This window comes from Rhinopithecus bieti, unplaced genomic scaffold (assembly GCF_001698545.2).
Source record: "Rhinopithecus bieti isolate Rb0 unplaced genomic scaffold, ASM169854v2 scaffold_15834, whole genome shotgun sequence".
NCBI lineage: Eukaryota > Metazoa > Chordata > Mammalia > Primates > Cercopithecidae > Rhinopithecus > Rhinopithecus bieti.
Genome location: NW_016808980.1, coordinates 1,892,398 through 1,914,146, shown reverse-complemented (window position 1 = coordinate 1,914,146; position 21,749 = coordinate 1,892,398). Strand labels below are relative to the sequence as shown.

The window sequence follows — 21,749 nt, the reverse complement described above, 5'->3', positions numbered from 1 at the left end:
GGCATGGTGGTACACATCTGTCATCCCAGCTACTCAGGAGGCTGAGGCAGGAGAATCACTTGAACCCAGGGGGATGGAGGTTGCAGTGAACTGAGATCGCGCCCCTGCACTCCAGCCTGGGAGACACAGGGAGACTATGTCAAAAAAAAAAAAAAAAAAAAAAAAAAAAAGAATTTTCAGATGGGAAAGGAAAGCAGAAGCCTGATCCACCACAAGAGGAGTGTTTCTCAATATGTAATCCGGGGACCCTCTGACCACGAAAACCCACCCCACCCCACTAGGGCCCCTCCCCTACACTGCTGGTTGGTCTCGTTGCTGTTTCTCAGACCTGCCTTCCTCTCTCCCGCTTGAAGGCCAGTGACTTTGATGTTCTGTCCACCTAGAAAGCTCTCTTCCCATCTTGCGAGATGGGCTCCTTCTCTGGGCTCAGGGCTCCATGTAATCATCACCTCCACAGGAGCCCTCCCCCATAATTCTATCTAAAGCAGCCTCTCTGACTTCATTCTGCAATCACGTATTTCAGCAGTTTCCCAGTTCTGCCAAGCCCCCAGTAGAAGGTGAGCTCTTGGAAACAGGTTCTTAGGCAGATTCTTGTCTGTCCAGGCCTCCACCTCACCAGTAAGCCAGTGTTTTTATTCTTGTTGTTTTAGAGGCTGGATCTAGCTCAGTCACTCAGGCTAGAATGCAGTGGTGCCATCATAGTGCACAATAACCTGGAACTCCTATGCTCCTCCTGCCTCAGCCTCCCAAGTAGCTGGGACTGCCGCGCAGGCTAGTGTGCCCTGCGCTCATTTCTTAGGGTTAACCCTAACCCATTTAATGAGCACCCACGACTCCCTAACCCACGCCCCACTCTTAAGCAGAAGGCCTCAGGCTGGAAGGCAGCAGGGTTTCTTCATGTCCTTTCTTGGTTCTCTGATGATGGGCAAAGGCAGTAGAGACAGAAAGGAAAAGAGGAACGGAGTGCAAGGCGTGACCCTAAGAGGCCAGCCCTGCCAGCAGCACAGATCCCTCCAACCCAATAGATCCCTCCAACCCAACCTCCAGCATCTGTGCAGCATCCTACCAACTCAGAGGCTAGGCGGCCACACTGGGGCAAGACCCCAAGACCCCAGGACCTGGTCCAAGTGCCCTGCACTGGCCACAGGAGTGGACGACGAAATGCGGGTCTGCTGGCCCGGGAGGGCTCTGGGACCTTGGCCCCGCGGGACTGGAAGGGCAAACACCTGGCACGATGCGTACTGGCCCTAGGAAGATGGCACAGCAAGGTGCTGGCAGTCCCTGGGTGGCGGTGGCAGGAAGGGCCCAAGGGCAACATTGCTTCAAGAGGTCGAGAAAAGACGCGCATTATGTGGTCCCCAGGATGTGGAAGCTTGCTTGGAGCGTGCGGCTCCAGGGCAGCAGCGCGTGGAGGGCCTTAAGGATGCAATACTTGCCCGGGGTAGGGAGGCAGGGGACCTGGAGACAGCGGTGCGCTTGAACTTCCAGGGAAAGGCAGGAGACATGGCGCATGTGGTTCCCAGGATGTGGAAGCGCGTGGAGAGCGGCCCCGGGGCAGCGGAGAGGGGGGTTTTAATATCTGGCACATGTAGACCCTGGGGCGGTGTTGCTAGGGGCCCGGACCCGGGACCACCGGCGCACTTGGACCGCGGGGAAAGCTGACAGGGCGCACGACCCGAGGAGGCTGCCGCGCCGCCTGGTGCGTGAAGCTCCAGGGCACCGGAGCGCGGGGACCTTCAAGGCTGGCGCGTGCAGGCGAAGGGGCCGCAGGGTGGGCGCTCCTGGAAAAGCAGACCGGGAAGAAGGCAACGGAAGGGAGGGCGTAGCACAAGCCGTCCCGGACGCCGGCTCAGGAACGTGCCGAGAGGAGCGCAATCCAGCAGGCATGCCAGGGACCCCGGATCCAAGGTGCGGGGTCCCGATTGGGTGCCTGGACGCCCCGTGACGGTGGCGCCGCTGCAACTGTCCCGAAGCGGGGCGAGGCCCGGCGCCGCGCTCCCGGCTGCCCGCCCCTTCTCCCCGCCCCGCGCTCAGTCCCCTCCCTCCGTCCCGCCTCCTGCCCCGCTCCCTCCCTCGGCGGCTGCCGCGCCGCGCTCCCGGCGCACTCGGAGCCCGGCGGGGACCGGGAGGCAGAGACGGGGCGGCCGTGGCTCCGAGGGCGGGAGCTGAGCCGGGCCCCGGGACCGAAGTTTGGCGGCGGCTCTGGAAGGCAGAGCGGGCGCCCCGGGCGGCTTCCAGGCCCCTTTCGCGTCCTCGCCCCGGACCGGTGGGCAGCCGGGGGACGGAAGCCGCGGCCGGGCCAACTCCGAGGCGGGGACGCCGTGACGGGAACTTGAGGTGGGAACTTTGCGCGCTGCAGCCTCGCCGGGCGCCACCGAAGCGCGGGCCGGACCCCGAGCCTGCAAGCTCGGGCTCGAGGGCGGCTGCACGTGGCCGTGGCCCTGAACTCCCTGTGGGGGCCTCGAAACCCGCCTGCGGGGAGGCCAGGGCGACAGAGGACCCGGGAGCCACCGCTGGTGGCGGCGTGGAGCGCGCTTGCTACGGCCAAGGTGCCGGTCGGGCTTCGGTTCTTCCCAAGGGGTCCCCGGGATGCGAAGTCCGGGACGTTCGCCACCGCGGTGACCCGAGCGGGGGCGCATCCTGGCTCTGGACTGAGATTTCTCCCCGGATCCCGGGAGGAGGGAGAGTTAGGGAATGGGGTAGGGGGTGTCTGTCACTTGCTCATTCACTGTATCCTTAGGCACGGTATGGAACCCCCCTCCACCCCCACCATGGGCCTGATTGAGTCAGTCATTATGAACATAACAAGCATTTATTGAGCGCCTACTGTGTGCTAGGCGCTGGGGATACTGAGACAGTTCACTAGGCACCCCAGTAACTGGTAGGAAGGTGATGGTCTCAGCCTTAGGGTTTCCATATGGGAGCGAGGTTCAGCCCGGAGGTATGGAAGGAAAAGGGTGAAGTTCATTCATTCATTCATAGATTGGACAAAGATGGGTTGAGCACCTATTATGAGCAGCTCATCATGCCAGGCGCTCAACAGTCATTCATTCGGTTCACAAACATTTATGGAGGTGCTATCCTGGGGAGAAGTGAAGAGGGATGGGATGGGGGCAGGATAGAATGGAGGCACCCTTCAAGCAGCTTAGAGAGAAATAAGGATTAAGACCCAGGCCCCCCCTTGGGAGGTCACAGACTGCTGGGGCGGCCAACTGTAGCAGCCCATGTGTACAGGCAGAAGTCTTGGTTCATCTAATGCATTCATTCTCAAGGTGGGAGGCGTGGAAGCTGGAATTGGTTCTAGAATAGGAAGAAAAGATCTTTTCAAAGCTCCTTAGGGGCGGGTGATGGGGTAGGGTGGGGAGGAGTTGAGAAACACTGATCCGACATTACTAAGGAATGCAGGTGCCCACCAATGGGGTTTGTGAGTTAAGTTGTGCATTCAGCAGGCATTTTCTTAAGCACTTGCTGTTATTAAGTCCTTAAAGGGTGTCAGGCACCAAAGTTACCCAGGTAAATGACAGACACATAGAAGAGGAAGACAGACACATACGCCCCACCCCTTGGCTGACTCCCTGAGATAAGTACAGGGGGAAGTGAGAGGAGGGAGCAGGAACTGGTCTGATTCATTGTGGGTTGGGGGAAGCTCCTGCCCTATGAATCTGAGCAGAGGTTTATTCATCAGTGTGTATTTGCTACCCCCATACCCATGATGGCAGAGTCCCTATGGAGAGCCTCACCGGCAGCACATCTCCAAGAAAAGTTTGGCACTGCTGACTGGGGCCATGTGGTGGGCACTGTGGCTAGGTCATGCTGTCCTTCTTTGGGGGATTTTTCAGGCTCTACCAGACCTGAGCTCTACTTGTGCCTCCTCCAGCTTTTGGAGCTCTGCAGTCACCTGCTAGGAGGGGAAGGAGGGAAAGTGTGTTTGAAAAACAGGCAAGCGCTGGCCCCTGGGGATCACCCTCCTCAGTCATTCTTGAAGCCAGCCCGTTCCAGTGGAAAGATGTCTGTCGTGGGACACACTCCTAACCTGCAGGGAACTGCAAGCGCACTGGAAACGAGGCAATCTAGGTTCTTCTCCTGAGACCTGAGAGCCCAGGCTCACAGCCTACAGCCTGGGTTCTCAAGCCGTGGGAGTAAAACAATCAACAAAACCCCTAGTTTTGCCAAACTCTGGGTTGCCTTTTTGGCCTCCGGGAGGGAGATGTGACAGTGGAGGCAGAGGTTACTTGTTTCTCCCCATCCCCAAAGACTTTCTCGAAGCTTGTCCTGGAGCCTGATTGGTGCAGATCTGAGCACCACTTAGAATTTTCTGCACCAGATGCATAGCTGGGCTCTGGCAAGAGGGAAAGGAGATGCCTCAGGAAACAGAAGAACAAAGAGATGTGTGCTGGGTACAGGGCTAAGTGACTCAAACCAGCTCCAAGGAACTCACCTCCTGGAGCCTCAGTAGGTACCTTGGCTCAGCTGTCCTTTCTCCACCCTGCTTTCCAATGTTGATGAAGAGTCAACATTGTCTGTTGCTAGAGGTCTAAGAGTACAGGAATCTACTCTTGGTTGATACATTAAGCCCAGAAATGGAGCCCTTGGGTGAAAAATGGCCCTTTAAGTAGAATTAATAAAAAGGGAGAGGCGAAGAATCTAGCTGAAGCACTCCATCGCTGTGGACCATTTTTGTCATCCAGCAGACTGTATTTGATTAACAAAATCAGAAATGAAGTGATTTTGCTACAAATAGGATCTGAATTGTGCCTAAGACTGTCCCTTGCCCTGAAGTGAGTCTTCAGTCTCACACCCACACCTCCCCAGGAAGGTCCAATCATGCTCTCCCTCCAGAGGACTCCGGTAAGCAGGTGTCTCCCTTCCTGCCGTCCCGAGGTCCCCACTGCTCCCCCAAGCCTGCTTCTCTGCTTAATTTTGAGCTACAAGGAGGCAAAGAGAAAAGGATCTTCTGGCTCCAGTCCCCAAACACCTCCCCATGGAAGAAGGCAAACGTAAACGTGCATTTGGTGTTATTTTGCTTGCCTGCAGCACAGCAGGGAGGCTCCCGAGGCAGCCTGTCTTTTTTATAGCGGGGAGGGACACTGGCACTTTTTCTCATTTGGGGGCAAGTGAGGGATGGAGGGAAGAGCCCAGCTCCCAGCGCATAATATCCCCAGGAACTTGGGCCCCAGCTTTCAGGAGGCTGGGCCAAGGCCCAGGGTGGTGGGACTATGGTGAGAACAGACGGCAGGTGGCTAAGAAAGACAGATTCTCCACCAGGGCACAGCAGCTCTTAGAAATCTAACATGCCAGGACCCGGGCCAGGCTAATGGTTGGATCCATTTTGATTAACGTTTTAATTGGGGATTAATGCAGCCTGACCCGCCTCTGAGTCGCCCGGCCAGGAGCCCTAATCCTGACAGATGAAGCTATGCTGGCAGTGAAACGCTGCAGGGCCTGGGAAAGAGTGGCATGGAGAGAGATGGACAGGTCCCCAAGACACCCACTGGGAGTGAGGGAATGGCAACGTTGAGAGACATGGTACGAGAGAGAGAAACCAAAGCCTGCAGAGTGCAGGAGAGAAATGCTTTCCTTCTGGAAAGTTGCCTTGGAGGCTATGTTAATTTCCTCCTTTCACATACTTGCACACATTTAGTGGCTTAAAGCAATACAAATTTATGATCATTATTATTTTATTTATTTATTTTGAAGACAGGGTCTTGCTCTATCACCCAGCTGGAGTGTAGTGTCACTATCATGGCCCACCGCAGCCTTGACCTCCTGGGCTCAAGTGTTCCTCCCACCTCAGCCTCCTGAGTCACTGGGACTAGAGGTACACACCACCACACTCAGCTAATTTTTTTTTTTTAATTGTAGAAACAGGGTCTCACTGTGTTGCCCAGGGTGGTCTTGAACTCCAGAACTCAAGCAGTTCTCTCACCTTGGCCTCCCAAAGTGCTAGGATTCCAGGCGTAAGCCACTGCGCCCAGCTTGAATTTATTGTCTCATAGTTTTTGGAGCTCAGAAGACCAAATGAGACTCACTGGGCCACAATCAAGGCATCCGCAGGGCTTCTGGAGACGACTCCGCCCTCTGCCTCCATGGTCAACATCTCCTTCCCAGAGGCCAAAATGACAACCCTGAGTTTGGCAAAACTAGGGGTTTTGTCGATTTTTTAATAGTGATAAATATGTTTCCCCAGCCATAGACAATTACCTGCTTCTCCCCATCCTCAAAAACATTCCAAAATCTTGTCCATATGAAATACAGACTAGAAACCCAGTCCTTGATTCACTGCAAGGGGTGGAGACATCACCCCAGCTCCCCAAAAGGAACAAGTGGTTCAAGGAGTCAGTAAAAGACAGGGGTCAAAGAGGTTTGGCCTGGAGTCCCACAGACCTAGTTTAATTCTGGCTTCATCGCTTCTTGCCAGACATAAGTTTTCACTTCTCAGAGCCTCAGTTTCTTCATTTATAAAGTGGGGGTATTAGTGATAATGCCCACCTTTTTAGGAAAGGATGGAGACTCATGCAATTAAGCCTCTAGCACAGCACCTGGCACTTAGTGAGTTTGCAGTGGAGGGAGGCTGTGGTTGCTGCTCTTTATAACACTTTGTGCACTTAGCACTCTCTCTGCATTCCACACTGCCACTTGGAAGAGGGACGGAGAGCATAAGACAGAAAGAACAGAGTCCAGAGAGGCCCGCAGTTTTTTGGAACCCCGGAGAGAGACCTGAAAGCAGTTGGGGTCAGCCCAGGACCATTTGTAGAACCATTTCATGCCCCGATGGAATGTAGCCATAGGGACAGGAGGCCTGGTGACACTGCTCATCCCTGCAGCAAACCTCCGTTCACCAGATCCCCATAATAGCCCTGTGAGGTTGGCAATCTTATCCCCACTTTCTAGGGGAGGAGGCAGGCTCAGAGAGGCCAGCGGCTCAGTGGGTGTGATGGCCTGCTCAGGCCACAGGGTTATTAGCAGCAGCAGGGGCGACTAGCCACGCCTGGCTTGGACCTTCACTCCATCCCATTCCGCCCTCCCAAATCCCACCGCACAGGTCCTGCACCTGTACCCTCAGTCATGTGCTGACCTCAGGGTGGTCACATGACAACTGCCACTCAGAACGCCTTATGGTCTCAATGATCATTTATCTTTGGAAGTATGTTCTCAGCCCTCAGCCATAGCTTATAAGCATCACCTTTTTCCCTAAAGGAAGGATAGAAAAATTGCAAGGAGAGTGTCAGTGGATCTCTGGGCTCCTGAATGGAAATTTGATCAAGGCAGCCCCAGTGCAGAAGATTTTTCTCACGAACCAGAAGGGATTCCATTTCTCCAATGAAGCGGGACTCACAGAGCCTTCCAGAGCCTCTAGGAGATTGACACATTGGCCAGGGGAGTCCTGGCCAAAGCCCAGAGCAGCTCCTGTGCCTGGAGGCCCCTGGGAGAGCTCCAGGCATTCCCAGTCCCCTCCTTCACACAGAATCTCCAGGAGAGCCTGTGAAAATTCCTGAGCCTCCCCTTCAGGCATTCCCACTGGGAAGGGAGGGTCCCAGGAATCTGTATCTCCACCAAGCACCCCGAGCAATTCAGAAGGTTCTGTTGTTCTTGTGCTCTTCATTTTTCTTTTTAAACCTGGGTTAAAACCAGGAGTTGTACAAACCACACCGCTTCCCAGCACGCCTCCTCATTGGCCTGTGCCAGGCTGTCTCGTCTTACTCATTTTTCTTCTATTTTCCAATCTCCGTGCTTCTTCCCCTTCCTTTGCCCTTCCAGGCACCCTCCATGTGGTTGATATAGATCCTCACATGTGCTGGAGACCTTGTAAAATATGTAATGTGTGTGTGTTCATTTACATAAATAGCACAGTGCTAGAAACTTCTGTTTCTTTTTCCACTCGGCACACTGTTTTTAAGACCTAAATGTGTTGCTAAACTTCCACCCAGTCCATTGCTTCTGATTCCTGGGCAATCTGCAGGATTCCAAAATCTGCCTCTATGAAGACTTGCTGTCCACTCCCCTGGGGATGGATGCTAGGGGACCTCCTGGTACCTTAAACAACACAGAACACACATTCTTGTACCTCGTTTGTTACTGTCTTCCATCTGGTTCCCCAGAAGCAAACCCTGAGTGAAGGATTTGAGTGCAAATAATTTATTACTGACAATGTCTGCCACAACCCTTTGTGGTCCCAGGTCTGGGAAATATACCCAGAAGTGGGATTCTGGGTCACAGGGCAGCGGCATCCTCATTTCCCTCATCACCACCCAGTGGCTTTCCCAGAGTGCTAGGCCAGCCCACACACCCTCCAGCAATGGGGTCCGGGAGTCACATGATGCTGGATCCAAATCCCAGTGGGTCAGGTCAGAAAAGAAGATTCTCTTGGGAAGCAGGGAGCGGGGCAGCTGACTCTTCTTGTAGCTCGTGAGAATTCCAAGGCGACTACTGAGGGTTCACTGAGTATCAGGCATGGAGCCAAGCGTATCACCTATGCCATCTGCTTTTGTCCTCACCATAACTCAAGGAGGCAGGAGCTGTTTATAGCCTCATTATACAGATAAAGAAACTGAGTCTCAGGGGTAAGGCATGACTTGCCGAAAGTCACAGAGCAACTGGCCTTGAACCCAGGTTTCCTGATTTTAAAGCCTGTGCGCCCTTCTGCTTCCTCAGCTTGGGGTGGTTGGCACATTGTCCCCTGAGCTGGAGCAGAACCAGAACCAGCTTTTTTTCAACATCCTATTTTTTTTTTTTTTCTCAAGACAGAGTCTTGCTCTGTCACCCAGGCTGGAGCTCAGTGGCGCCATCTCCGCTCACTGCAACCTCCGCCTCCCAGGTTCAAGCGATTCTCCTGCCTCAGTCTGCCCAGTAGCTGGGATTACAGGCGCCCACCACCATGCCCAGCTTAATTTTGTATTTTTAGTAGAGATGGGGCTTCACCACGTTGGCCAGGCTGCTCTCAAACTCCTGGCCTCAAGTGATCGCCCGCCTCAGCCTCCCAAAGTGCTGGGATTACAGGCGTGAGCCACCATGCCCGGCCTCAGCATCCCATTTCCTATTGCAACTGTCACAAATTACCACAAACTGAGTGGCTTAAGACAGCCCAATTGTATTATCTTACAGGTCTGAAAGTCAGAGATTGGAAATGGGTCTGCCTGGGCTAATATTGAGTATTGGCAAGGCTGTGCTCCTTTCTGCAGGCTCCAGGGAGCTCATTTCCTTGCCTCCTCCAGCCTTTGGAGGCCACCTGCATTCCTTGACTCATGGCCCCTTCCTCCATCTTCAAAGCCAGCAGTGGCCAGTGGAGTCATTCTCATGCCACAGCCCTCTGCCGCTCTGCCTCCTGCTTGCTTCTTCTTCCACAAATAAGGACCCTGTTGATTACACTGGGCCCGCCCAGATCATCCAAGATAATTTCCCATCTTAGGTCAGCTGATTAGCAGCCTTAATTCCATTTGTAACCTTCATTCCTCCTTGCAATGCAGTCTAACATAGTCACAGGTTCCAGAGATTAGGATTAGGACATGGGTATCAAGGGGAATGTGGGGACATTTTTCTGCCTACCATATGCCCTGCACTGACCACTCTGGCCTGATGTGATGCACCTTCAGTGGTTACCGGACACAGGGCACAGGTGAGGCCCCTGCCTCTGGCTTCACCATAGCTCTGCTACCCGGTGGCCCCCCTGCCCTTGCCAGTCTAGCCAGGTCAAAGCTGCCAGGTGACACCCTCCCCCCTCCGCAAACACACCCATCAGCTCAGCATTGATGGTCTGGCACCATCCTTGGGAGACACCCATCTCCGCCCTCTCTCCTGGATTTTGCCGGCATCCTCTTCTGTCCATCGTCCCACAGCCAGGAACGGCTTCCTCTGACTCAGCTCACCATATCGCCACCTATCGGTAGCCTCGGTAAATGGTACCCCCGGAATCCTGATTCTCTTTCCCGCTCCCCCAGGCCCCATTCCTCAGCCAGTCCTGAAGGCTCTTCCTCCAAAGTTCATCCCAAATCCCTCCCGTTCTCCAGGATTTCCACCGCTGCAAACCTTAGTCACTTCCACAATGACTTCCATAGCCTCCAGCCTGGGTTCTCCAGCCCACCCACTGTCCACTGACCTGGCAGGTGCACATGGACTCCTTGTCCCTTGCAGAATAAGCCCCAGCTCCTTATTGTCAGTCCCTGGGCCCTGCTGCACCTAGCCCCTGCCCCCCTCCTCTTCTCCCAGCTTCCCCGCGCTCTGTGCTCCGCCTTCTCTGATCTTTGATCATCCAAGCCCACCCCCAAGTCAGGGAGCAAATTCTTGCCACTCCCTCTGCCAGGTCCTCACAGAGCTGGATCCATCCATGCGGCTCAGCCCCATGTTCCCTCCTCCAAGAAGCCCTTCCTCACCCCTCCAGCCAGTGTTGCCCCACATCCCACAGTAGACATTCTCCATCTCTCACCTTGCTCTGTCAACAACACTGCAGTCGCTGCAGCCTGAAATGACTTGTGTGCTCATTTGGAAGCAGTCTCTCCCACCAGAAGGTCACCTCCGTGAGGACAAGGGCTGGGTCTGTCTTGGTCTCTGCTGTGTCTCCGGCTCTAACACAGAGTCTGAGTCTGACACGTGGTGAGTGTTCAGTAACTATTGAATAAATGAGCAAATGAATGAATGAATGAATGACACCTGCCTCCGGACTTCACCTCACCTCCCCCATCACAGCCTCTGCCTCAAACAGCTTCCTCTCCCCAAGCATCCATAGACCCTCGGAGGCAAAATCACTAAAACCCACCACGCTGTAGAACTAACACCATGGAGAAATAAAAATTTTCTTGTGAGGATGTCAGGCTGGGTGAAAAGCAGCATTATTTTTCAGAAGCCCAGGCTTTGGGGCCTCTTTGATTTATGAACTTTAGTGTAGGGTCTAGAGGTGCTGAGCCGTCCATCTCACATCAGATCGGGTATCTGCAAGACCAAAGGCCATGGAAAAATATGCCTGTTCTTCCTTTAGCAAGTTCCGGCCTCGGCATCTCCCTAGGGAACTCTGGCTTTGAGAACAAGGTCGTTACTGTGTTTATTACCCTCCGAGTAGCATCAGCCTCTCCATACTCACTGTGCTGCTGAGACAGGATCACTTTCCACACAGGAAACTCACATGGCGGCAGGGCATGAAGGAAATAAATCACTAATTGGAGGAGTTTTCTGCTGGAGGGAAAGCTGGGAGGGTTGAAAGAAGAAATTCCTAAAAAGAAGAGGTCATTAAAGCCATGGAGATTCACAAGAGCCCTCCAGGGCTTGTGTGTGGCACTTTCCCTTTACCTCCATCACCATTCTTGCCAAACAGAATGTCACTTTTTCTCTTGTCTGTGGTAGCAAAGATGAAACAGCAGAGCTGAAAAGAGAGATCACCAAGGAAAGTGCCTGAAAGGGATTATTCCCACGCCTCCAAGGGATCCTGGCAGGCTGTGCCTGAGGAGATGGGTTCCAATTTTAGGTGAAGTTAAAAACACTCTCACCGTCTAAAATCAAATCATTTTCTTTTAAACACAGGTGTACCCTAGTTTTCCAAACCCTGATCTATGCAATTGTAGCCTGCCCCAAAGATCAGTGAGTAGTAGAGGGATGATGTGCTTTTGTAAAGCAATTCCTCTTAGGAAGGAGCCCCTTTTAAGTGTGAAACCCCCTGCCTCTCCTTCCAGCACCTATTAAAACACTTTCTCATTCATTTGCACATGTGTTTGTGTATGTGTGTGTGCATGAGCGGGTGTATTCCTGAACATGTCCACACCACCGACCCATATTTAAGTATTAGAAATGGGTTTCCATTTGGAATTGATAGACTTTTACCACTTGATTCCATCGGGGATTTGTCTAGGGAGAGGGCTAGTGAATTTTTTTTTTTTTCTTTTTTGAGACAGAGTCTTGCTGTGTCACCCGGCTGGAGTGCAGTGGCACAATCTCAGCTCACCGCAACCTCCGCCTGCCAGGTTCAAGGGATTATCCTGCCTCAGCCTCCCGAGTAGCTGGGATTACCAGCACGTGCCACAACACCTGGCTAATTTTTGTATTTTTAGTAGAGATGGGGTTTCACCATGTTGGCCAGGATGGTCTCGATCTTATGACCTCATGATCCACCCACCTCGGCCTCCCAAAGTGCTGGGATTACAGGCCTGAGCCACTGCACCGGGCCGAGGGCTGGTGATTTTTAAAAGCAGAGTGTTTGACTCCTACTAAGTTTTCTGTGCATCAGCTTAATTCCAGAGAGCTCTGTAGCTGTAATCTACGGGTCTCAAACTCAAATGCCTATAGGGCCGGGAAGGAAACACATGTGAGTGGAATAGAGTGGGCGTTAGGAAGACAATAGTGGGGGTGGGGGGTGGGGGGTGGACTGTGGTGGATTGGAGTATGTGCTGCCTAAAGGGGTAGCCATTTCTCAGTTGGCATTTGGGCCAAGTGTTGCCAGATATCCTGATTTTTTAAGAGAAGCCAAGGATATGGATTTTTACATGAAATTTCTCAACTTTCAAAAACTTCTCCAAGCCAAGCAAAATATTTGTGAACCAAATTCAGCCCATGAACTGGTAATGAATAAGCAATCTTGTTCCAGTAGCGCAAACCCTTAGCTTTGAGGGTAGGGAAGGAAGGAGTCCATGTGAGTTGATGTTTTGACCTTGGTTCCCCAGAAGTCGCCTTATCATGTTGGTCTCATCAACAGGAGATGTACTTATTTAGCAAGCACTTCTTTGAGCCCTTACAGTGGTGAGCGCAGGGATTCAGAGATGACTGAAGCATGTTTCTTCCCCCAGGGAGCAGGCTGCCTAATGAAGGAGCCAGGCTTGCACACAGACAATTCTAGAACCGGGTGGTAAGTGCCGTGAAGACGGATGCACCAGTTGTAAGGGGAGGGGTGCTCGATTTAGCTGGAAGAGCCGAGGAAGGCTTCCTGGATGAACGTGGCTGTCCAGCTCACCCCTGCATCCATCCTCAAGGTGATGTTTGCGTCACCTGAGCAAACATGGCATTGCTTTCATAGCTGTGCATTTCTTTGTCCGTTGCTTCTGATTTATGGCAAGTGATACCTGTTTTCCATTAATGGAAACAATAGAAGTTGTCCCTTTAAGATAAATAATAATAGGCCAGGCACGGTAGCTCACACCTATAATCCCAGCACTTTGGGAGGCCAAAGTGGGCAGATCACCTGAGGTCAGGAGTTCAAGACCAGCCTGGCCAACATGGCAAAACCATTTCTACTAAAACTACAGAAATTAACCGAGTGTGGTGGCACACCTGTAGTCCCAGGTATTCGGGAGGCTGAGGCATGAGAATTCCTTGAACCCAAGGCGCAGAGGTTGCAGTGAGCCAAGATGGTGCCACTGCGCTCCAGCCTAGGCAATAGAGCGAGACTCTGTCTCAAAAATAATAATAATAATAGACAATAATTACTGAGTACCTACTATGTGCCAGGCACTGCATTAAATGCTCCTATGTACATAATTCACTTAGGCCTCCCAGTAATCTTATCAAATAGGTCACGTGGCTGTACCCATTTTACAGACAAGGAAATTGAGACACACCAAGGTTGAGTCACTTGCCTAGGCTGTGTAACTCCAAAGTCTACGTTCATAACCACTAACCAGGCTTCTCCACCTCAGCATTAAGGACATTTGGGACCAAATAAGTGTCTGTTGTGGGGACTGTCCTGTGCATTGTAGGACATGCAACAGCATTCCCTGGCCTCTACCTACTAAATGTCAATAGCATCCCCAGTCATGACCAGCAAAAATGCCTCCAGGCATTGCTACATGTCTTTTGAGAGAAAAAAATCAGCCCTATGAGAACTGTAGGTCTACACTAAATTGTTTTTCCAAGCCAAATAAATACCAAAAAAAAAGGTTAATTTAAAATAAAATGTTAAGTAAATAACAGTATATGTGTCACCTGAAAATCCACTAGGATGTCAGCTGCCTGGGATCAGAGACCCCCTTCACATTCTGCACACGGCTGCATCCCCAGTGCATAGATGGATATGGGAGACTCGTGAAGGCTGGGAGATGCTGAACAATATTGTTGCTATTTCACTATTAGGTGAATGTCTTTGTCAGCTCAGGCTGATGTAACCAAATATTAATACCACAGACTGGGTGGCTTCAGCAACACTTATTTCTCCCAGTTCTGTCGGCTGCAAGTCCAAGAGCAGGGTGCCAGCGGCACTGTCCTCCAGGTTTCACACTTAGATGCCTCCCTGAGTGTTCACACGGCAAAGAGAACACCCTGGTGTCTCCTCCTTTTTTTTTTTCTTTTTTGAGACGGAGTCTTGCTCTGTCACCCAGGCTGGAGTGCAGTGGCACGATCTCAGCTCAATGCAACCTTCACCTCCCAGATTCAAGTGATCCTCATGCCTCAGCCTCCCTAGTAACTAGGATTACAGGTGCACAACACCATGCCTAGCTAGTTTTTCTATTTTTAGTAGAGACAGGGTTTCACCATGTCTCTACCAGAGGTTTTCACCTCTGGTGATCCACCCGCCTCAGCCTCCCAAAGTGCTGGGATTACAAGCGTGAGCCACTGCGCCCCGCCTGTCTTCCTCTTCTTAAAAGAACACGAATCCCATCGTGGGGACTTTGCTGCCATAACCACATCTGAACCAAATCACATCTCAAAGCCTCCACCTCCTAATACCATCCCACGGAGGGCTAAGGGCTGCAGCCTATGGATGTGGGGGACAAAGATTCCATCCCTAACTGAATATCTGCGGAGTCTGCATTCTCAGCAAGGTGTAGCTAAGGGTGGTCACTAAGGTCTTTCCTCCCTTCTCCCCACAGGCCCGAGAGGGATGTGAAGGCTCAAAATGACCCTCTTACCGGGAGACAATTCTGACTACGACTACAGCGCGCTGAGCTGCACCTCGGACGCCTCCTTCCATCCGGCCTTCCTCCCACAGCGCCAGGCTATCAAGGGCGCGTTCTACCGCCGGGCGCAGCGACTGCGGCCGCAAGATGAGACCCCTCAGGGCTGCCAGCCCGAGGACCGCCGCCGTCGGATCATCATCAACGTGGGCGGCATCAAGTACTCGCTGCCCTGGACCACGCTGGACGAGTTCCCGCTGACGCGCCTGGGGCAGCTCAAGGCCTGCACCAACTTCGACGACATCCTCAACGTGTGCGATGACTACGACGTCACCTGCAACGAGTTCTTCTTCGACCGCAACCCGGGGGCCTTCGGCACTATCCTGACCTTCCTGCGCGCGGGCAAGCTGCGGCTGCTGCGCGAGATGTGCGCGCTGTCGTTCCAGGAGGAGCTGCTGTACTGGGGCATCGCGGAGGACCACCTGGACGGCTGCTGCAAGCGCCGCTACCTGCAGAAGATCGAGGAGTTCGCGGAGATGGTGGAGCGGGAGGAAGAGGACGATGTGCTGGACAGCGAGGGCCGCGACAGCGAGGGCCCAGCCGAGGGCGAGGGCCGCCTGGGGCGCTGCATGCGGCGACTGCGCGACATGGTGGAGAGGCCGCACTCGGGGCTGCCCGGCAAGGTGTTCGCCTGCCTGTCGGTGCTCTTCGTGACCGTCACCGCCGTCAACCTCTCCGTCAGCACCTTGCCCAGCCTGAGGGAGGAGGAGGAGCAGGTAAGAGCCCACGCCCCGCGGGGAGATGCGCCACGAGGGAAGGGACTCTGAGCATTGTCACCTCCCCCAGGAAGCCTCCCCTGATTGCACACTGGCTGAATAGTATCCCTGGTCCCTCCTGACATCAGGAATGTTTGTGTGCATGGTCTGCCTCCCTGTTAATATGTGAGCATATGGGGGTCCATCCCTGTCCCTGTCCTGGCCTCCACTGTGCCTGCCACTGCACTCTCCCTTGCCAGTATCTAGAACAGTGTCCAGCACAAACAGGCTCTCAGCCACTATTTGTTGAATGAACAAATGAGTGGATAAATGGATGGCGTGATTTTTGACGTGCCTGGCCCTGAGTGAAGCATATTACATAGATCATCAAATTTATCTCAACCACTTGACCCTTTCTCAACCTTCCTAATCCTTTGCATCATAGTAGCCCAGACACATTTTCTGGGTCCTGAAGATAATTTTTACTGATGGGTACATGTGTGTCTACACATGAGTGAGCATTTCTTTTTGTTACATAAGAGAATGAATGGAGTTTATTTACTCTAGGGCCTGACACGGGTGTGTGCTACGGTCTAAGGGCTCCCACTCATCTGGGAGTTCACGGGAGCCGGGAGCTGGGCTGCATGTGCCACCTACGTCTTATCTCCCCAGGGAATGATAAGAGCCTTGGGGAGCTCCCTGGAGCAACCCTGTCGGGGAAGTGTTTTCACACCCACTCGGTATTTGAGGACACTGCCCAACCCCAGGTCTAAGTCCAGTCTGTGTTTGTAAGCATGGAAATATGGCTCCCACGTGGCAGCTTGGGGACCTAATATAGCCCCACCAGACTATGTGATTTGGGAAACAGGGTTTCCCAAAAATTTGACTTGGTTGCCAACATTAAAAGTGAAGGTTTTTTACATAAAATTCAAAATCTCAGCTTCTTTTAAAATCATAAGATCAGGCCAGGTATGGTGGCTCATGCCTATAATCCCAACACTTTGGGAGCTGGAGGCAGAAGGATCGCTTGAGCCCAGGAGTTCAAAATCATGCTGGGCGATGTAGTGAGACCCTGTCTCTACAAAACAAACAAACAAAACCAAAAAAAAAAAAATTTAATTAGCTAGGTGTGGTGGCTTGCACCTGTAGTCCCAGCTACTTGGAAGGCTGAGGCAGGAGGATTGCTTGAGCCTTGGAGGTGAGGCTGCAGTGAACCGTGATCACACCACTGCTCTCCAGCCTGGGCAACAGAGTGAGACCCCATCTCTAAAAAATAAAATTTAAAAGAAAATTCTAAGGTTGGGTCCCTCCCCTCCCCCACCGCTGCCAACATACACACCAACCTGCAGTCCTACACGGCAGCTCCTGGGGACAGCCAAGTCCACAGGGGCCCAGTTCAGTCTTCTTGTGTATGAGACCATGGGCCTTTGAGTTGGTGACTCCTTCCCTATATATGGGGATTCTTAAGCTTCAAGAAAGACCAAAAGGTCTCAGAGGTACAAATTGTATAGGCAGTGGAGAAACAGGTATGGCGGTGTGAAATGAACGTAAATATCATGCCAGCCAGTATTTTTTGAGCACTGACTGTATACCCTGCATGTGCTAAGTGCTTTACATGCACTCTCGAATTTAACATTAGAAGTACTCACCATATCAGGATTTTTCCACTTATGTATGTGGAGGAAGTAGCAATAGCTATTGCAGTAATAATCCACAGAGGGCTGCTGGTATTTTTTGTATACATTGAATTTTTTTTTTTTTTTTTCTAAGAGACAGGGTCTTGCTTTGCTGCCCAGGCTGGCCTCAAACTCCTGGCTTCAAGTGATCCTCCCACCTCTGCCTCCCAAAGTGCTAAGATTACAGTGTACTGGAGTACAGTGGTGCAATCTTGGCTCACTGCAACCTCCACCTCCCAGATTGAAGCGATTCTCATGTCTCATTTATATGCACTCTCGAATTTCACATTAGAAGTACTCCCCGTGTCAGGATTTTTCCACTTACGTATGTGGAGGAAGTGAGCCCCCATGCCTGGCTTATAAGCTGATTTTTTAAATGGGTATTAAGAAAATAGCATTCAACTAGTAAAATTAACTTTTTAAACTTTTTTTAATTAGATAAACAATTTTAGGCCACGTGTGGTGGCTCACGCCTATAATCCCAGCACTTTGGGAGGCTGAGGCAGGTGGATCACTTCAGGTCAGGAATTCAAGACCAGCCTGACCAACATGGCAAAACCCCATCTCTACTAAAAATACAAAAATTAGCTGGGCGTGTTGGCACTCACTTGTAATCCTAGCTACTTGGGAGGCTGAGACATGAGAATCTGGGAGGTGGAGGTTGCAATGAGCCAAGATCTCTCCACTGTACTCCAGTCTGGGCAACAGAGTGAGACTCTGTCTGAAAAAAAAAAAAAAATTAGAGATGGTGTGTTGCTATGTTGCCCAGGTTGGACTCGAACTCTTGGACTCAAGCATTCCTCCTGCCTCGGTCTCCTGAATAGCTGGGACTACAGGCACATGCCATCACACCCAGCTGGTAAAATTAACTTTTAATAAGCATGAAGGGTAGTGATGATGAGGTCAGGGCTAGAGCCAGATAGCCTGAATTCAAATCCTGCTTTCTCCTCTCTAGGTGGGCAGTAGCTGTGAGCAAGTTACTTAACCTCTTTGAGCCTCTGATTTCTCACCTGTCCAGGGTGGGTGTGAACAGGCCCACCTCACAGTGTTGCAAGGATTCAGTGAGTTCACATGAAGTGATTAGAAGTGATTGGGGCCGGGTGCAGTGACTCACAACTGTAATCCCAGCACTTTGGGAGGCTGAGGCAGGCGGATCACTTGAGGTCGGGAGTTCGAGACTAGCCTGACCAACGTGGAGAAACCCAGTCTCTACTAAAAATACAAAATTAGCCAGACATGGTGGCACATGCCTATAATCCCAGGTACTCGGGAGGCTGAGGCAGGAGAATCGCTTGAACCTGGGAAGCGGAGGTTGTGGTGAGCTGAGATTGCACCACTGTACTCCAGCCTGGGCAACAAGAGCAAAAAAAAAAAAAAAAAAAGAAGTGATTGGGCTGACTGAGTCCACACCACATGAAGGGATTAGAAGTGGTGCATAGCGAGTGTGCAGCAAGTCCTCTCTTAAGGATTAAGGTCAAGAAGAAAAAGAAAAGGGAAAACGCTCACCATTTGAGACCTGTCTGGAAAGTGCTGTACTTAGTGTAAGTTTCTTCTCAGCTCCAACATCTTTGATCATGATTTTATCAGGAAAATACTAATAAAGCCACTTGTTTTGTTCGACTTCTGATACTTGCTTTTTGAAAAAATAGTAATACCTTGCCTTTTTAAGGATTCAGTGAAAATGCCGTTCTTCAACTTCATTTTGGGGCCCAGAGCGGGATTCACTGCTTCACTTGCTCCTTGTGCACACATTTGAGTGCCTACTGTATGCAAGCACTACAGGGGAGACAGGGTGACCAGGACAAGTCTTCCAACCTCAAAGAGCTTCAAGTCTATTGGGGTTGGGATGGATTAGTGGCGCCACCCCCCATCACCATAAGCATGAGACACAAGCCAAGGAGTCTCTGTGTGGGAGGCCCACTGACGCTGCTGGAGCTACTTAGTGGGGCACACTCCAGGAAGGCTTCCCAGAGGAAGGGGCTTCCCATCCCAGAAGTCTAAGACCTTAAAGCCCCACCAGGTATTAGCTCATATCTCCAGCCTCTAACATATTCCTAGAGACAGAATTGTTCGGGTGGGACTTGTCGAACTCAGCGGTAACCCAGAACCTCCAAGATGCCCCAGGCTGAAACCACACTGGCCTCTCCTCTCTGCCAAAGGCCCCTTCAAGGATGAGGCCCAAATCCACTCAAGGACTGTTTACTACCCAGTTATATTCCAGACCAGAGAGGCAAGCTGGCAGCCTGCATGCCAGACCCAATAAAAATATGTGTTTTCGTGGGCCATAGAGTATTTCTTTGCATTGAATTACCACCAGGACTTAAATCGACATTTTATCTATTTAACCAACATTATCACCAACATTTATCACCAGGAGAGTTCATGTAAAACTGCACATTTCCAGCCTCTTTTGAAAGCTTTGGTGAGGCAGCCTTAGCCTAAATTTGCCTGGGGCAGTGATGGGGGCACTGAACATGACTATCCCTCAGAGTCCATTGGGAGCCATGGAGGGTGCTAAGCAGAGGAGGAACAGGATCCCTCTGGCTATGTGTGGAAAATGGACTGCAGGGATGAGGGAGCCCATTGGAGAGGTGACTGCAACTGTCCAGGCAAGAAAGAACAGTAGCCCGACCAGGTGGGAGCAGTGGGCAGTGGGTTTGATTCTCGCACTGTTTTAAATGAAGAGACTTCCTGGGAGTTATACACAAGGTGGTAAGGATGACGTCAGGGTCTTTTGTCCTGAGCAATTGGCAAGATGGGATTGCCGAAAGCTAGGGAGGGAAACCACCAGTGGGCAGAGGAAACCAGGATCCCATGGCAAGTTCGAGATGCCCCTCAGACACCCAGGTGGGAGCGTCAGGGAGGCAGCCGGTTGGAGGAGGTCTGGAGTTCAGGGCCGAGGTGGGGGCTGGAGAGAGAGATGAGGAGCAGCCAGAGTAGAGATGGTGCTTAGTGCCGCAGACCTCAGAGTGGGCACAACTAGGGAGAGCACCCGGGGCCACTCAACCTGGAGAGGTCACCTTCCACCTGGGAAGCCCAGCAGGGCACAGGGCAGAGCTTCCGCGCTCCTTCCCTGGTGGGCCCGCTGACCCCTCCGGCGTCCCTTTCCCTCTCTCCCAGGGCCACTGTTCCCAGATGTGCCACAACGTCTTCATCGTGGAGTCGGTGTGCGTGGGCTGGTTCTCCCTAGAGTTCCTCCTGCGGCTCATTCAGGCGCCCAGCAAATTCGCCTTCCTGCGGAGCCCGCTGACGCTGATCGACCTGGTGGCCATCCTGCCCTACTACATCACGCTGCTGGTGGACGGCGCCGCTGCGGGCCGCCGCAAGCCCGGCGCGGGCAACAGCTACCTGGACAAGGTGGGGCTGGTGCTGCGCGTGCTGCGGGCGCTGCGCATCCTGTACGTGATGCGCCTGGCGCGCCACTCCCTGGGGCTGCAGACGCTGGGGCTCACGGCCCGCCGATGCACCCGCGAGTTCGGGCTCCTGCTGCTCTTCCTCTGCGTGGCCATCGCCCTCTTCGCGCCCCTGCTCTACGTCATCGAGAACGAGATGGCCGACAGCCCCGAGTTCACCAGCATCCCTGCCTGCTACTGGTGGGCCGTCATCACCATGACGACGGTGGGCTATGGCGACATGGTCCCCAGGAGCACCCCGGGCCAGGTGGTGGCCCTGAGCAGCATCCTGAGCGGCATCCTGCTCATGGCCTTCCCAGTCACCTCCATCTTCCACACCTTCTCCCGCTCCTACCTGGAGCTCAAGCAGGAGCAGGAGAGGGTGATGTTCCGGAGGGCGCAGTTCCTCATCAAAACCAAGTCGCAGCTGAGCGTGTCCCAGGACAGTGACATCTTGTTCGGAAGTGCCTCCTCGGACACCAGAGATAATAACTGAGCGCAGAGGACACGCCTGCCCTGCCTGCCATCTGTGGCCCGAAGCCATTGCCATCCACTGCAGACGCCTAGACAGGGACAGGCCGCTTCCGAGTGCAGTCCTGGCGCAGCACCGACTCCCACGCACCCGGGGAAGGACACCCTCACTCCCACACCCCGGGAACGGCACTCGCACATCAGCAGAGGGGCCCTGCCCCTCCGCCTGCAGCCATGAAAGGAAGCCGGGTCATCAGCCCAGCCCCGCCCGCCCCAGCCCCTATGTCTGTTTCCCTCAGTAAGGAGATGGCTTATTCTTTTCACCATGCAAATAACATGCCCAGCAAAAACTTGCTTTATGGGTCTGCCTGGAGAAAAAAAAATACAAACAGCAACAACAACATGTCTGTCTCTAATGTGGATCATGTCCAGGGAAAAGAAACTGATGAAAAAGAGAGAATGCCTTCCATGGGGCTCTCTTAAAAGGGGGAGCTGGGTTTCTCAGCAAAGCCAGCGGGTGGGGACTGGAAGTAAAGGGCCCTGTGTGCTTGGGTCGTTCCGGCCCGGTGGGGCCCTACTGGGCCTGAAAAAGAGAGAGAACAGACACTTTCAGGAAAATGACTTGTGAATACTGTGCTCCTTCTCTCGTTT

General features: G+C 52.6%; 1 protein-coding gene across 2 annotated transcripts; it reads left to right on the top strand.

Annotated features, from left to right (window-relative positions):
* The first annotated feature begins 2,070 nt into the window (after positions 1–2,070).
* KCNG1 (potassium voltage-gated channel modifier subfamily G member 1) lies at positions 2,071–21,498 on the top strand. Of its 2 annotated transcripts, XM_017888188.1 has the most exons (4): positions 2,071–2,337; positions 12,765–12,823; positions 14,781–15,580; positions 20,356–21,498. In XM_017888188.1, the coding sequence occupies exons 3-4, from the start codon at positions 14,807–14,809 to the stop codon at positions 21,121–21,123; spliced, it is 1,542 nt and encodes a 513-aa protein (XP_017743677.1). In that variant the 5' UTR covers positions 2,071–2,337; positions 12,765–12,823; positions 14,781–14,806; the 3' UTR covers positions 21,124–21,498. The 2 variants fall into 2 exon arrangements, with proteins under 2 accessions (XP_017743677.1, XP_017743678.1); XM_017888189.1 differs by lacking the exon at positions 12,765–12,823.
* Positions 21,499–21,749: the final 251 nt, after the last annotated feature.

Coding starts and splice junctions, on each gene's coding strand:
- KCNG1 (XM_017888189.1), top strand. CDS start 14,807: ATGACCCTCTTACCGGGAGACAATTCTGACTACGACTACAGCGCGCTG. Junction 15,581..20,355: donor TGAGGGAGGAGGAGGAGCAG/GTAAGAGCCCAC, acceptor CCTCTCTCCCAG/GGCCACTGTTCCCAGATGTG.